General features: G+C 39.8%; 1 protein-coding gene across 3 annotated transcripts in view; it reads left to right on the top strand.

Annotated features, from left to right (window-relative positions):
- The first annotated feature begins 9,083 nt into the window (after nt 1–9,083).
- Nucleotides 9,084–16,123, top strand: part of DHX40 (DEAH-box helicase 40) — a 45,555-nt gene continuing 38,515 nt past the window's right edge. Inside the window, exons 1-7 of one of the 3 annotated variants that reach the window (XM_043482451.1) lie at nt 9,084–9,336; nt 10,192–10,359; nt 11,750–11,895; nt 13,313–13,432; nt 13,635–13,862; nt 14,086–14,152; nt 15,067–15,198. In XM_043482451.1, the coding sequence (XP_043338386.1) occupies nt 9,225–9,336; nt 10,192–10,359; nt 11,750–11,895; nt 13,313–13,432; nt 13,635–13,862; nt 14,086–14,152; nt 15,067–15,198 (973 nt within the window). In that variant the 5' untranslated portion in view covers nt 9,084–9,224. The remainder of the gene's footprint in view (nt 9,337–10,191; nt 10,360–11,749; nt 11,896–13,312; nt 13,433–13,634; nt 13,863–14,085; nt 14,153–15,066; nt 15,199–16,123) is intronic. The other 2 variants (XM_043482459.1, XM_043482466.1) reach the window with 2 other exon arrangements.

Genomic DNA, 16,123 nt, shown 5'->3' with positions numbered 1-16,123 from the left:
ATGTGCCACAGCTTCTAAGCCCAAGTATCTAGAGTCCGTGCTCTGCAATAAGAGACACCCCTGCTCACCACAACCAGAGGAAGCCCACTCACAGCAATGAAGACCCAGTGCAACCAATATTCAAATAATTGATTAAAATTTTAAAAAGAACCTGACCCATATCTTACACAAAGATCAATTTCAAAATGGATTATAAACCGAACTACATAACCTACAACTATAAAAACTCTAGAAGAAAACACATGAGAAAATCTTTGTGACCTTGGATGAAGCAAAGACTTCTTAGATACCACACCAAAAGTGCACACACACACAAATTTGGTAAATTGAACTCTATCAAAATTAAACACTTCTCTCTGAAAGATACAATTAACAAAATCAAAAGGCAAGCCAAAGATTAGGTAAAAATGTTTGCAAAGCATATATCTGATCAAGGACTTGAATCCAGAATCCATAAGGAATTCTCAAAACTTAATAATAAAATAAGTAACCTCTCCCTCCCATACACCAGTGGGCAAAAGATTTGAACAGATATTTCACCAAAGAAGATACACAGACTATAAAGAAATACATAAAATATTGTCAATATCATTCCATAGAGATATGCAAGTTACAACCACAATGACATCTGACTACTACCTATTAGAATGGTAAAACAAACAAACAATCAAATTGATGATATCAAGTCCTAGAAAGAATGGAAAGCAACTGGAATTCTCATATATGGCTGGTAGAAGTGCAAAATGGATCAGTCACTTTGGAAAAACGGTTGGCAGTTTCTTGTAAACATACATTATCATTTGACCTAGCAATTCCATTCCTATATATATAGGAATGGAAAAAATATAATTATTTCCATTATATAATGGAAAAAACAAAAATATAAGGACATTCAAAAATATGCATGCCAATGTTTATGGTGACTTTGTGCATAATCACCAAAAACTGGAAACAACATAAATTTCCTGAGTTAATGAACTGATAAATTGTGATACATCCATAGATCAAAATACTACTCAACAATAAAAAGGATTACATTATTAATACACACTACAACTGTATTCAACTATAGCTGAATCTTAAGGTAATTATGCTGAATGAAAGAAGTCAGACTAGAAAAGAGTACATACTGTATGATTCCATTGATATAATATTTTGGAATAGGCAAAACTATAGAGGCAGAAAACAAGTGGTTGCCAGCATGCAGAGGTGAAGGAAGTGACTGACCCACAGACGAGCACAAGGGAATTTCTTAGAATAATGTAACTATCTTATATCTTTACTATAATGGTGGTTATATACCATATGCACTCATCAAAAAATGCATACAGCTATACACCAAAAGAGTTTACCTGGTGGCTCCAAGGTAAAGAATCCACCTGCAATGCAGGAGATGAGGGTTCGATCCCTGGGTGGGGAAGATCCAATTGAGGAGGGCATGGCAACCCACTCCAGTATTTCTGCCTGGAGAATCCCATGGACAGAGGAGCTTGGTGGGCGACAGTTCACAGGGCTGCAAAGAGTCAGACACGACTAAAGTGACTGAGCATGCGGGCATGTATACACTAAAAATAATACTTTTTACCATGAAGAAATTAGGGCTCAATAAAATCTACCACATCCCCAAAGTCTTATACACAGGCTCTATCACAGATTTTAATGGTCATGTTTAAGAAGTATAATTCCTCTCTTTCTCCTATGAAAAAATTGTATCATAACTGAGAAATCAATGAGGACAATAAAACTTTAAAAGTTAGAATGTAAAATACTTGTGATACAAAATCTCTGTGCTTTGGAATAAGTAATATTAAATATGTACAGTATTTAAATGTTTACTTATGTTAGCAATTTCAATCTTTTTTACTTTTTGATTTTGTGAGTTGAATGTGAATAAAAGGTTTTGCTTTTGTTTTCTTCCTAGAGATATAGTACTGTTTCATTTTTTTCTTCAAATAATGTTGATGCTGGAGTTTCTCAAATAAACCCAGCTTGCCACCTTCAGGCAAGTGAAAGATTTACAGAGACGATCACCAGAGATAAAACATTAATTTCGCAGATTTCTCAATCATCCATAATTAATAATATCTTGGTCACCCTATTAGTGTCTTTGTGAGATTTCCTCTATCCAAAATCTTTCCCTGGAATTTACTGAAATCTTTCCAACTTTCAAAGCTCAGCTCAAATAGCATTAACTCCAAAAAATTTCTGATCACTCTAGCTAGTTTTTCCTCCTGTAATTATTTATCTCGTATGTGTATTTTAAGAGATTATACACATAATCTCTTATGTGTATTTTATGCCTCTGTATGGCTATTAAGAAGGGTGAATAATATGGCTGTGCTTTATAATACTTATTGAATGAACACACGAATGAATGAACAGAAAGAGTACTCTGAGCTTTTTTTAAAAATGTGTTTATTTATTTTTGACTGTGTTGGGTCTCAGTGGTGGCACGCAGGATCTTCATTGTGGTGTGTAGACTCCAGTTGTGGCACATGAACATGTGGGATCTTAGTTCCCCAACCAGGGACTGAACCTCCGTCTCCTGCATTGGAAGGCGGATTCTGAACCACTGGACCACCAGGGAAGTCCCTCACTGAGCTTTTGTTTCAAAGAGCTCCTGTTGTATTGATAGAATAATGGGAATGCCACATACTCATGCACGATTATTACATGTGTGTGTAAAGTATCAATTTTCATTGACAATGACTAAATGTGTCACAAGTTTTATTAGCCTCTCTATGAAATAAAATTTAAAACAAATTTCTCTGGCCATACCACACAGCATGTGGCAAGTTAGTTCCCCAACCAGGGATCAAACTCTTAATCCCTGCATTGGAAGCACAGGGTCTTAAAGACTACCAGGGAAGTCCTGCAATTAAATATTATTATTGATGAATGATTAATGACTGCTTGGTAAGTGGCCTCATGATACTTATCAAATCTTAATATATGTCCACTGAAAAAAGAACAAGGAAGAGAAGAAAGTAGGATGATGATGTTTTTTTACTTTTGAACTGAAGGGTTTGGTTCAGTTCAGTTCAGTCGCTCAGTCATGTCTGACTCTTTGCGACCCCATGGACTGCAGCCTGCCAGGCCTCCCTGTCCATCACCAACTCTCAGAGTTTACTCAGACTCATGTCCATTGAGTCGGTGATGCCATCCAACCATTTCATCCTCTGTCATCCCCTTCTCTCGCCTTCAATCTTTCCCAGCATCAGGGTCTATAAGTTCAATGGTATGGCCATCTAACTGTTTTCCTCCAAGTGCCTAAATCACTAACATCTACAGGAATGTTAATAGAATATATAACAGTGGCATAGGGTCCACTACCTCACTCATAGGAAAATTCTCTATTGTTTCTGTCTAACTCTGCCTGGTTTAGGGAGTAAGGTTCTTCTTCATGTCTCCATTCCCTGCAAAACATACAAGCTTCCCTCTCACTTTCCAGGCCTACATGCATCAGGACTGCTAAGTGACTAACTGGTCATAGTTTTGGCTTTTAACTTATTTTTAAAAGAGGAATGGTCCATACTTCAGGTGGCTCATCTTGAATGCCTGCTACTAGGACTTTCTAGTGAAAGATCCTCTTTCTCTTGGTTACTTTGAGGGCTCCTTATTCCTTCAATCAGTTCTTCCTTTCTCCTTACATTCTCTCTTCTCTCTGACCTCTTGAAGCTCAGTCTTACCTGCCTGAGAAAAGCAATAACCAGTTCTTCCAGCATGCACAGAAAGCTCTGATCTAGGCCTCTAGGTCAGCTGTGTACTTATATCTTTGTTTCTTCTCTGGTGAGGACTGGAGCAGAAGAAAAGTCTGGTTTACAAGAAAGACAGAAATAAAGGAGAGAGACACAGAGGAACAATCAGATTCATATTTGGGGATACAAATTTGTCACAAATGCAGATGTATTACACCTACTTTGATTACAAGTTTGTTCTCCCTCTTCTAGTCCTGCCTTCATTCTCAAGACGTGAACGTACTTTTTCTCCCTCATCACGACCTCTGTGTTTCAAGTCTCCTAAACACCTTGTAATTATACCCCCAACAATTTCAGTGACCGTGAATCATCACACATACACTGTATCAGCAGCATCTTTTTCTGATTATTTTCTCTCCTTTCATTTACCTTACTTGATTCTAATCAAACATCTCCAAGTGCATTAAGTACATTTTTCAGTGTTCTCTCTAATTCTTTCCCCACCCACTTACAGTCTGGCTCTTATCTACTTCTCTTTACCAAAACAACTGTTGGTTTGGTCAAATTCATGGATTAAAAAAAAATCCATGGACTTTGACACTATCGATCACTTTCTTTCTTAACTTTCTGTTGTGATTAACATTCAACATGTTGCCATTTGGCTGGTGTTTTGACTTTCTGGATTTTACTGTATTAATATCTGTGATAATTTTTCTTTCTATACCACTTGTTTCTTTTAAATTATAATCATGGTTCTCTACTCTCGTTTCTTTCTTAAAAGGATTTAAAAATTGTGTGTGTGTGTGTGTACGTGTGTGTGTTAGTTGCTCAGTCCTGTCTGACTCTCTGCGACCCCATGGACTACAGCCCTCCAGGCCCTTCTGTCCATGGGATTCTCCAGGCAAGAATACTGGAGCGGGCTGCCATTTCCTTCTCCAATTTAAAAATTAGATTCCATTTTTGTAAGTCTTTTTTTCCCCCTGCACTAAGGATTGAACCTGAGCCCTCTGCAGCAGAAGTGTGGGGTCTTAACCACTGAGCGCCAGGGAAATCCCTGTAAATATTGAATACTGAGGCTCCTTCCTGTCTTTTGAATGCTCAGAAGTACATTGTATGGATTCAAGAACATTTTGACAGACTGCTTATGAATCAATAGCAGCAAGGTGCAAGTCACACTTCTCACACTTTTTGGAATATTATTTCCTTCAGGTTTTTCTTGTGAGCCAAAGATAACAGGAAGTAGAGTCAATGTTGTTGGGAATGCTGACTTTTCTTTGCAGATTCAACCCATGTATTTTCTATTTTCAATCTGTACTGGTATCTTACTTGCCATTATAATTTGTAAACTCACTGAGCAGGAAATAACTGTTGATCTTTCAATACGAAATAACCCTGACCACATGGTTATTAATGGTAACATTTTTTTTTTTTTTTTTTGGTAACATGTTTTAAATGGCCTTGGTTTTAAAATCAATAGTGTTAAACAACATTTGAGCTTTTTCCTTTTTCTTATTCTTGGCTTGCAGGTTTTATTCTGGATCCTCTCATTAGGTGATTCTCATGTGAGAATGAAATAATATTATAATAGTTGATTTACAAACATTGGAAGAAAATATATTAGCCACCAAGATTTAGGTAATTCCATCTCCCATTACAGTATAATGGTTATTAGTGTGGCTTTGAAACCTAGTGCTATTACCTCTTTGTTTTGTTATCTTGGGCAAATATGTGAGCCTTGATTCCCATATATGAAAATTAGTGATAATTACTTTCATGGGTTTTTGTGAAGAATAAATGAAAAAATTTATATTATACGTTTGACTGCTAAGTGCTCAATAAATGGTAACTGTCATTGGTCTGAGATGATTCTGCTCATTTTCTTAGAAAGTGACTATTTTCTTAAAAAGATTTATTTCCTCATGGCTGCACTGGGTCTTTGCTGCTGCAAGTGGGCTTTCTCCAGCTGCGGTGAGTGAGGGCTTCTCTCTAGTTGCTGTGTGTGGGCTTCCCACGGCAATGGTTTCTCTTACTGAGGAGCATGGGCTCCAGGCTCTTGGGCTTCAGTGGTTGCAGTCACAGGTTCTAGAACACAGGCTCAGTAGTTGTGGCACGTGGGCCTACTTGTCCTGAGGTATGTGATCCTCCCGGATCAGTGATGGGACCTGTGTCCCCTGCACTGGCAGGCAGATTCTTTACCACTGAGTCACCAGTGCAACAAACAGATCATTCTGTCCTTTTTGAGATTGCACCTAAGTCAAAATCACTGCAGATGGTGATTGCAGCCATGAAATTAAAAGATGCTTACTCCTTGGAAGGAAAGTTATGACCAACCTAGACAGCTTATTAAAAAGCAGAGACATTACATTGCCAACAAAGGTCCATCTAGTCAAGGCTATGGTTTTTCCAGTGGTCATGTATGGATGTGAGAGTTGGACTGTGAGGAAAGCTGAGCACCAAAAAATTGACGCTTTTGAACTATGGTGTTGGAGAAGACTCTTGAGAGTCCCTTGGACTGCAAGGAGATCCAACCAGTCCATCCTAAAGGAGATCAGTCCTGGGTGTTCATTGGAAGGACTGATGCTGAAGCCGAAACTCTAATACTTTGGTCACCTCATGCGAAGAGTTGACTCATTGGAAAAGACCCTGATGCTGGGAGGGATTGGGGGCAGGAGGAGAAGGGGACGACAGAGGATGAGATGGCTGGATGGCATCATCGACTTGATGGGCATGAGTTTGAGTAAACTCCGGGAGTTTGTGATGGACAGGGAAGCCTGGCGTGCTGTGATTCACTGGGTCGCAAAGAGTTGGACACGACTGAGCGGCTGAACTGAACTGAACTGAACTGCATTTTGTACTCTTTTGTTGACTACGAGTACTACTCCATTTCTTCTAAGGGATTCTTGCCTGCAGTAGTAGACACAATGGTCATCTGAATTAAATTCACCCAATCCGGGTGAGTCACCATAGAGAAGGCTGAGCACCAAAGAACGGATGCTTTAGAACTATGGTTCTAGAGAAGACTCCTGAGAGTCCCTTGGACTGCAAGGAGATCAAACCAGTCAATCCTAAAGGAAATCAATCCTGAATATTCATTGGAAGGACTGATGCTGAAGCTGAAGTTCCAATACTTTGGCCACCTGATGTGAAGAGCCGACCCATTAGAAAAGACCCTGATGCTGGGAAGGATTAGAAGGCAGGAGGAGAATGGGACCACAGAGGATGAGATGGTTGGATGGCATCACTGATTCGATAGACATGAGTTTGAGCAAGCTGTGGGAGTTGGTGATGGAGAGGAAGGCCTGGTGTGCTGCAGTCCATGGGGGTCTCAGAGAGGTAGACACAACTGAGGGACTTAAAAACACCATCACCAGGGAAGCCCCAAAAGTGACTTATCATGCCCTGTATTCACCAATACCTTGCCTATACTACAAATGTATTTTTGCTTTTTTGTGGTTTCTTTGATTTGTGATAGTTTAAATTTCTAGCAGAATATAGGATGTTAGGAGATTCCTTTAATGGATGAGAGAAACCTGGGATGTCCTTCTACAGATTTATTCCTGTAGAACTCAGGTTTGGAGATACAAAGTTATTAGAAAGTTGCTCTCACTCAAAATCTGATAAACTTGCATTTTAGGAGATGTTTATCAGTCCCATTTAAGAGGAGTTGGTTTACATATATTTTTCATGAGTATAGCAAAATCTTAAGGTCCAATGACATCTTTTGAAGCCTAGTCAGATAGGAGAGTAGTGACCTCTAGTTAATGTAAAGTGATAATTTGAGTTGTCTTCGGCAGTAAGTACTGGTTAAGTCTTTTTCCAGTGGTCATGTATGGATGTGAGAGTTGGACTGTGAGGAAAGCTGAGCACCAAAAAATTGACGCTTTTGAACTATGGTTTGGAGAAGACTCTTGAGAGTCCCTTGGACTGCAAGGAGATCCAACCAGTCCATCCTAAAGGAGATCAGTCCTGGGTGTTCATTGGAAGGACTGATGCTGAAGCTGAAACTCCAATACTTTGGTCACCTCACGCGAAGAGTTGACTCATTGGAAAAGACCCTGATGCTGGGAGGGGTTGGTGGCAGGAGGAGAAGGGGACGACAGAGGATGAGATGGCTGGATGGCATCATCGACTTGATGGGCATGAGTTTGAGTAAACTCCGGGAGTTTGTGATGGACAGGGAGGCCTGGCGTGCTGTGATTCATGGGGTCGCAAAGAGTCGGACACGACTGATCGACTGAACTGAACTGACCGGTTAAGTCTAACAGCAGGAAGAGTTGGAAAGTCCAAGAAATAATCTTCTTGCACAGCTTTTGTTACAATTGATGCCACTTACAAAATTGCAAGTTTCTATAACAGAAAGACCTGCTTCACAAAGTACCTATGCTGAAAAAGTTACCCCACCTCAATCGTTGTATATGTGTCTAACTTTTCAGTTCTTGTGGTTTCCAAGGAATCAACAACCATTAAAATGAGCTCAGGGGACTTCCCTGACAATCCAGTGGTTTAGACCCCTGGATTCCAGGGCAGGGGGCACCGGTTTCATCCCTGGTTGCTGAACTAAGATCACACAAGATGCCCGTGGTGCAGCAAAATAAATAAATGAGATTAACGTCTCTGGAAATCAAATTATTCATCCAACCATCCAGCAATTTCAAAAAATATTGACAGCCCACTTTGAAACACTTTGCTGGGTCGAGTGTATCACAGTTTTCTAAAGCTGCTGCCCTGCGTCTAGCTGGGGGAAAGGAGAAGGAAATACACACGTAAATATAATTTAACATGCGGGGTCCTATGTATGTTCACAGGGTCCCCGATGAACAGCGTGGGGAGCCTAATTTTTGACACTACAGAACAAGAAGTTCAGGCGTGTCACTCAAACCCGTGTGCATTTGCAAGACATTTCAGGACGAGCAATTGTGGCTCAGCTCGTAAAGGATCCGCCCGCAATGCGGGAGACCTGGGTTCGATCCCTGGGTTGGGAAGATTCCCCTGGAGAAGGGAACGGCTAACCAGTCCAGTATCCTGGCCTGGAGAATTCCATGCCTGTATAGTCCCTGGGGTCGCAAAGAGTCGGACACCACTGAGCGACTTTCACTGAAGGTGAGAATATTGTGGAATGCCGAACGCTAGGAAAGATTTCAGCTCCTGACAAAGGGTCACATCACGCTAGGTGTGTGAAGGTTGGATGCGTCTGCAGCGACCACTGATTCAAAAAAGGCGTCTCCCGGTCCTTTTGCGCACAAGCGGAGACCCTAGACCGGGCCCTCCCGGACATCGGGGCAGGCTTTGCGCGCGGAACCGCAGCGCACGCAGGCGGCGGGCGGGAAACACCCGGGGGACAGCGCTCCGCTTGGCGCCCGGGCGGGAGGGCTCCTCGCGCCACGTCATCGGGCGGTTCCCCCTCCCTTCGCCCCAGTCGCACGCGCGGAAGTAAACACCGCGACGTCATCAGGGCGCGTCTTCGCCTCTCCCCGCCCATCTCCCCAGGACCGGTGGACGTGCTCACCTCCGCTCGGGGCCAGGTCTATGTCCCGGTTTCCCGCCGTCGCGGGCAGGGCGCCAAGGCGACAGGAGGAAGGTGAGCGTTCGAGAGACCTCCAGGAAGAGCGGCCTTCGGCAGGTTCCGTCGCGGACAGAGGTGCGGTCCGCGGGACTCCGCGGAGGCCAGCGGGAGTGGTAGCACGGGGCTTTGGAGGGGAGGTGGGGGGGGTGAAAGTCCTCCTGAGACAGGCGGAGAAGAGGAGGCTGCAGGCTGCAGCCTTCCTGTCACCCTCCACGCCGGAGGCGAACTTTGCGTCCAGAGAGCCACTTTGGACTGGAGAGGGGCGGTCCCAGACCTAAGTTGGGCGAAAACCCTGCTGGGGGGCAAAAAAGTGCACCCCAACGCCGGGACGCGTCCTGCTCTTAAATAGGCTCAGAAAGCCTTTGTTCTCTACCCACCCGTTCCCCCTCCCACCCCTCCGCCCCTCCGCCGGGCCGCCAGCCTGCCTTTGGGTACGGTATGAAGGGAGCCAGTTTCCAGGAGCCAGTTTCCATGGTTACCCACCACTTGGCCTTCTGGGATATCAGTCACTCTGAACGGGGACCTAACTTGAACCGTGAATCAGAAGCAAATACAGGTGGCTTTTCGTTCAGCTGAGAGTTTTTCTGCCCTGTTCCAGTTTTGGGGTCTATTATTTAATAAAATTGGGTTTTGTGCTTCTGGATAGGTATACCTGCAAATATATTGCCTTGTGCTAGGCTTACTTTGTCAGATACTTCGAGTCATGCATTAAGAAATGCTCAAGTTGATCTCACTAAAAAGTTGCTCCGAGCTTAGAAACACTCGCTCGCAAATGGGATGTAAGGGATTTCACCGAGAAGTCATGGGTTGATTCTTTCCAACCCTAAAATTCTATTGTCATTCTCTTTTTCAGTTTTGGGAAATTGAGATATCTTTACAGGCCTTTTAATTGTACATCCCCCGCCCCCCCGCCCCGCCCTGTCATTACAGAAGAGAAAGGATGCACATCACAGGAGGGAGGAACTACTCCAACTTTTCCCATTCAGAAACAAAGAAAAAAGCTTATTCAAGCTGTGAAGGACAATTCATTCCTTATTGTTACTGGAAATACAGGAAGTGGTAAAACAACTCAACTCCCAAAATATCTATATGAAGCAGGTAATTTTATTCTGGGATGATATTGGGAGCATTTAAAAAAATATCCTTTTAAAAGCTAATAGGACTTTGTATTACATAAATGCCTATCATTTGTTTTACAGTCCGATTCTTCTCTTGGCACACTGTCCTTGTATATTTCCCTTTTTTTTATAGTCTTATTTCAGATTCAGGAATTAGTTGAAATGGCATTTTCAGTTACCATAATAATTCCAAATAGAATTATAGGTAGATATTGATTCTCTGCTGTAGAGTAGGTTGTCTTGCAGTAGACTGTTGAACGTTGGGTATTGAAATGATTTTCAGGGGAAGGGATATATTGATATCTGTTGCTGACATTACTATTTCTGGGTTCTTTTTCCAGAGTGATATCAGATAACTGTCTTTTCCTTGATTTTCCCAACACCAAGCCAGCTAACAAATTACCCTTACAGTGTCTTTCCTTTCAATATGGTAAAACTTTATATCATTAGGTTGGTATACAGCAAAATTATGTTGGATATTAATAAAAATTTCTTAGCTTACATATTAACTTACTCTGATAAATCAGGTCTTTTAAGATGCTATCTGTTGGGCTTCCCTGGTGGCTCAGTGGTAAAGAAGCTGCCTGCCAAACAAGAGACATGGATTGAATCCCTGGTCTGGGAAGATCCCACATGCAGTGGAACTGCTAAGCATGTGCCACAACTATTGAACCCTTGCCCTAGAGCCCAGGAGCCGCAACTCCTGAAGCCCTCACACCCTAGAGCTTGAAACGAGAAGCCCATATACAGCAACTGGAGAGGCGTCCCTGTCGCTGAAACTAGAGAAAAGCCACGCAGCAATGAAGACTCAGCACAACCAAAAATAAATAAATAAATAAATAATTTTTTTAGAAAGATGCTGTTAAGACATACCACTGTTTTACATCCTATTAGTAAAGGAAAAAATACCATCAGTTATAAGATGCATTTCGCTTTCAGGGATACTAAAATGGTAGAACCTGTGAAAAGTGGTATATTTAAGCTTCTGTGGAAAAAGTAAATCTATTTTAGGAAGTGTGTGGAATTTTACGTCTTCCTAGAGGTTAAAAATTCTTGGCTTATTCTTTAGAGTAAATCTTAAGACTGAAATTGGAAAAAATCTAATTAAAATATGTACATTTAAATGGTTGTTAATATGTATTCTTATGTATGTGAGAATGGTTATTATATATATGTGTATGGTTATTGATATATACTCTTATTTTTAATTAATACTTAAATTTCCATGGTGCAAATGTAAGACAATGTGTTATTAATTTTGCAGAGTTTTCTTTTAGAAACTCTTGAACAGTTTGTATCGATTGAGCAGAAGCAGTTTAATGGGAATCAGTGGTTAACATTTTTGTGTTTTTCACCTCTGAATTTGGTAGGGTTTTCACAACATGGTATGATTGGTGTGACCCAGCCACGAAAAGTAGCTGCCATATCTGTTGCTCAGAGGGTTGCTGAAGAAATGAAATGCACATTGGGATCCAAAGTAGGATACCAAGTTCGTTTTGATGATTGCAGCTCCAAGGTACCAAAGTTCTGTTTGTGTTTAGTTAAGTAGTGTAAAGTTATAGAAAGAGTGGGAAAAGTTATGGAAGATTTTGACTTCAAAATTTCATTTGCATTTTAAAGAAACAAAGCCTCAGATTAGAATTAATTTGTATTGCCCATTATTAATGTCTTGTCCTGGGTGCCTTCCCTTTTCTCCTTTTCTCCCTTCTCAATTAGTTTTGTGACAGTTGTGTTGATTTTTTCATAGGATTCCCTTGTGCATTTTAGCTGTAACAGTTCTTGACATGTAACTTACATTTGTGTTCTTTGAAAAGACATTTTATTGTAGTAATATATACATAAAATAAGGTTTACCATTTTTAGTATTTTCAGATCACATTTAGGTAAACATGCAATGGCATTAAGTACATTCATAGTGTTTTGTAACCGTTACCACTCTCTATATTTTCTGAATATTTTCACCATCCCAAACAACAGTGCTGTATCTCCACATTCCCATCTCCCCCACCTCCAGAAGTCCCTGGTACCATCTTTTCTGCTTTACATCTCTATGCATTTCTATATACTTAAAATGTGGGATCATGCAATGTTGTGTCCTTTGTGTGGCTTATTTCATTTAGCTAATATTTTCAAGATTCATCCATATTATATGGTTGAATTCTTGAAGTCAGTGGAAAAATGACAGTTAACAAACTTATTGAGCAAATATTTGTTGAGCATCTTCTGTATTTACGGTAATAGTTCATAGCCACAATTTATATCCCCTCAGGATTTCTGAATCCTGAACCAGATGCAAAATAATCCCTGATTTGCTTATGGTCCCTAATAGGAATGGCTAGCAATAGTGGCACAGAATAACTCCCCAAAATACTGTCTTTGCATTCCTGGTGGTCCCTGCTGAGATTTTTGTTTTCTCCTTGCCTTGTTTTACAGATAGCTCGGGTTGTTGACTCCTTTTCTCACCTTCTTTTAATGCTAGTTGGCTGATCCTATTTTTGTTATAGGAAAATGGTCAGGGAGGAGTAGCATAAGAATGGTGCCGCCTTCCTTTTTTTCCTAAGTTCTCTAAAACAGCAGCTGAGACGGGGGCGAATCCCATGTCATTCTTGTTTCCCACAGCTTGCTCACCAGAGGTCACTGCGTTGTCTTAACCACTTTCCACTGACTTCATTGTATTTCCTTATTGTTGCTTTATCCCAGAACATTCCCCTTAGTTTTCCTGCCTGTGTAGGTCACAAGTTTCGTAATTTACCATCCATGTTATTAAAATATATTATTAGGCTATTTTATGTACTCTTTTATTTAGTCAGATTAATTTGATCCCTTGATGTCTGTACATTTGAGGGGAAAAATTTAATTTGCAGAACAGGAGTGCATTTCTGTGATTTTTATTTTTATGTGTATGTTAATATACTCTGCTGTTTGAACATTAGGAAACAGCAATCAAATACATGACTGATGGATGTTTACTGAAACATATTCTGGGAGATCCAAATCTTAGCAAGTTCAGTGTCATTATTTTGGATGAAGCCCATGAGAGAACTCTAACTACAGTGAGTATTTAACTTTATTGCTTATTTATTAGATAGTTTTATTTCTTTGGGGGTAGCTTTGTACCGTACAGTGAATTGCCTTCCCTTCCTTACATTTTAGTCGATTAAAATATGAATCCTTTGATTAAGGAGAGCAAAATCCTTAAAATAAGTTGGTTGTTATGTACACTTGTGACTTATTAGAAATTTACTTTTCTTTCAGGACATCTTATTTGGTTTATTGAAGAAGCTATTTCAGGAGAAGTCTCCCAACAGGAAGGAGCATTTAAAGGTCGTAGTGATGTCAGCAACAATGGAATTAGCCAAGCTGTCTGCATTCTTTGGAAATTGTCCAATATTTGATATACCCGGAAGGCTTTATCCAGTCAGAGAAAAATTCTGCAATTTGATTGGTCCACGAGATAGAGAAAATACTGCATACATTCAAGCGGTATTACTTGGCATCCTTTTTATGTCTTTTCTGTATCTGTGATTCTAGTTGACTGAGTAGTTTGATAATTCATTTTTTCTCTAGTATTTTAGCAGCAACCTTCATAGGTCCTAGGACTTTTGAGAATCAGATTTAATTTTTCTGTGGACCTGAGGGAGGTGGTGGTAGTGGTGGTGGGGACTTTATCTCCACTAGCACTTTATGCTTGTGTTTCTTGCCCTAGATTGTGAAAGTGACCATGGATATCCATTTGAATGAAATGGCTGGAGACATCTTGGTTTTTCTGACTGGTGAGCATTCAGTACCAGGTTTAAAAACGAGGGGAATATAGCACCACACTACTGTGTACTTTTGTTGGAAAATCTAGGCTCTACTCATTTTATCCTAGCCTTTTATGGTTATCTGAGTAGTTGTAGATGTTGTATCTTTTATTGGATATGTAAGATAATTCTACACTGCCCTGAAAACCACAAGTCTCCTTAGTAAACATATGTAAAATACACTGACCTTTTAGTAGGAAGATACTAAATGGTAAAATATTAATATTTTTATTACCGTATATAGAACTGTTAACCACTAAACAGTCCTGGATCTGAATGACTAATTTCATTATTTCAAAAGACATCCTACTGGCTGCTTTCTTCTTTGAGTGGTGGGATGGTACTGTGTGGTAGCAGTGCATAAGATGTGGAATCTGTGTCTCATAGGCATGCTTTTTTGGATCAAAAATAGAATAGTTAAATCTCAGACTGGTGTGATTCTTCAAGTAGCAGCATTCTGCTAACAGATCTGAGTCATTTCATGGCTCACCTCCTACACTGCCTGTACTAATGTCAGAAGTGAGACATTGTAACAATCTCTTAGCCTTTTTAAGGAATTTTAAGTATTTTTAACATCAAATGCAGTATCCCCTATGGTAATGATTAACTTTATTGACTCTTCTTCAAATACCATGTTAGCAAGATGAAAGACTTGATGACTGTAAATGTTTTTATTTCTTTAGAGATTTAAATTCCTTGGAAACTGGGATTTCTTGTATTTTTAATTTTATGTTGGGATTGGCTACAACTTGTGTTCATCTACTTTAGATCAAATGAGATATTTAAAATATGCAAAACTAACATAAATCTAGAAGGGTTTTTCTTTTTCATTCTTAAATAATTTTGCTGTTCAGTTGCTGACATATTTTCTCCCCTCATTTCAGGTCAGTTTGAAATCGAAAAAAGTTGTGAGTTACTTTTTCAGATGGCAGAATCTGTTGATTATGATTATGATGTCCAAGATACCACTCTAGATGGCTTGTTAATATTGCCCTGTTATGGATCTATGACAACAGGTAATTCCTCACTAGAACAGAAAATTTGATTTTTAAAGAACTTTATATTGAATAATCTATTGGATAATCACATGTTTACAGATACAGTGTGCAGACAGTAAGTGTTTAGGTCAAAGAATTTCACAAAGTGAACTCACCTTTGTAACCAACAGCCCAGATTAGGAAGTAGTGTTTGGAGAATCATCCTGCATCCCTTGAGAGACATATTGAAGCCTTTTCACATTCACTTTTCCAAGACTTTGGTCATCTATCCCCCTTACTGTTGTTAAGAGAGGTCTGTGTCCTCTCCCAGCAAAACAAAAATATTGTCATTAATTTTTTGAAATGAGGGCTATAATTCCTTGATAGTAGTACCATAAATCAAATCTAATTTGCCACTGCCACAGAATTTCTAGGAATCTTGTATATCCAGACATAACAGAGAGAGTGGATTGTTTTCTTTTTATGTAGCCACGCATGCTAATATACTTTTCAAGTATGATGTAGTTCTTTTTTAAGTTCAGAGAGCAAATTCTAACTCTGATCATTCTATTTGTTCATAATAAATGTTACTGAATGAGGTTTAGAATTTGTTTTGTATAACTATTGTATTATGGAATTTGACTTGTAATACAAAAGGGAAGTTAACCTGTAGTCTCCTATTTGGACTTTGACTGGGATTAGCATTTATGTAATGCAAACAAGCATTTGAATGTTTTTATATTCTATGTGTAGTTTTGTATTTGTTGAGTAGGTGGTTCTTATCTGTATATTAACAAAAGCAGTTCAGAAATGTATGTGTTGGTAAATAACCATAGACATACCATTTTAGAAATTCCTTTTGTGATGGTATTGGGCCCTCGCACTTAACATTGACATCTATTTTAGATTATTACATCTTGAAGGGAATTCGTAGGGTCATTGTTAGGTATTTAATTTGTTTTAT

This window comes from Cervus canadensis, chromosome 1 (assembly GCF_019320065.1).
Source record: "Cervus canadensis isolate Bull #8, Minnesota chromosome 1, ASM1932006v1, whole genome shotgun sequence".
Lineage (NCBI taxonomy): Eukaryota > Metazoa > Chordata > Mammalia > Artiodactyla > Cervidae > Cervus > Cervus canadensis.
This window is presented reverse-complemented; position numbering and strand designations above follow the sequence as displayed.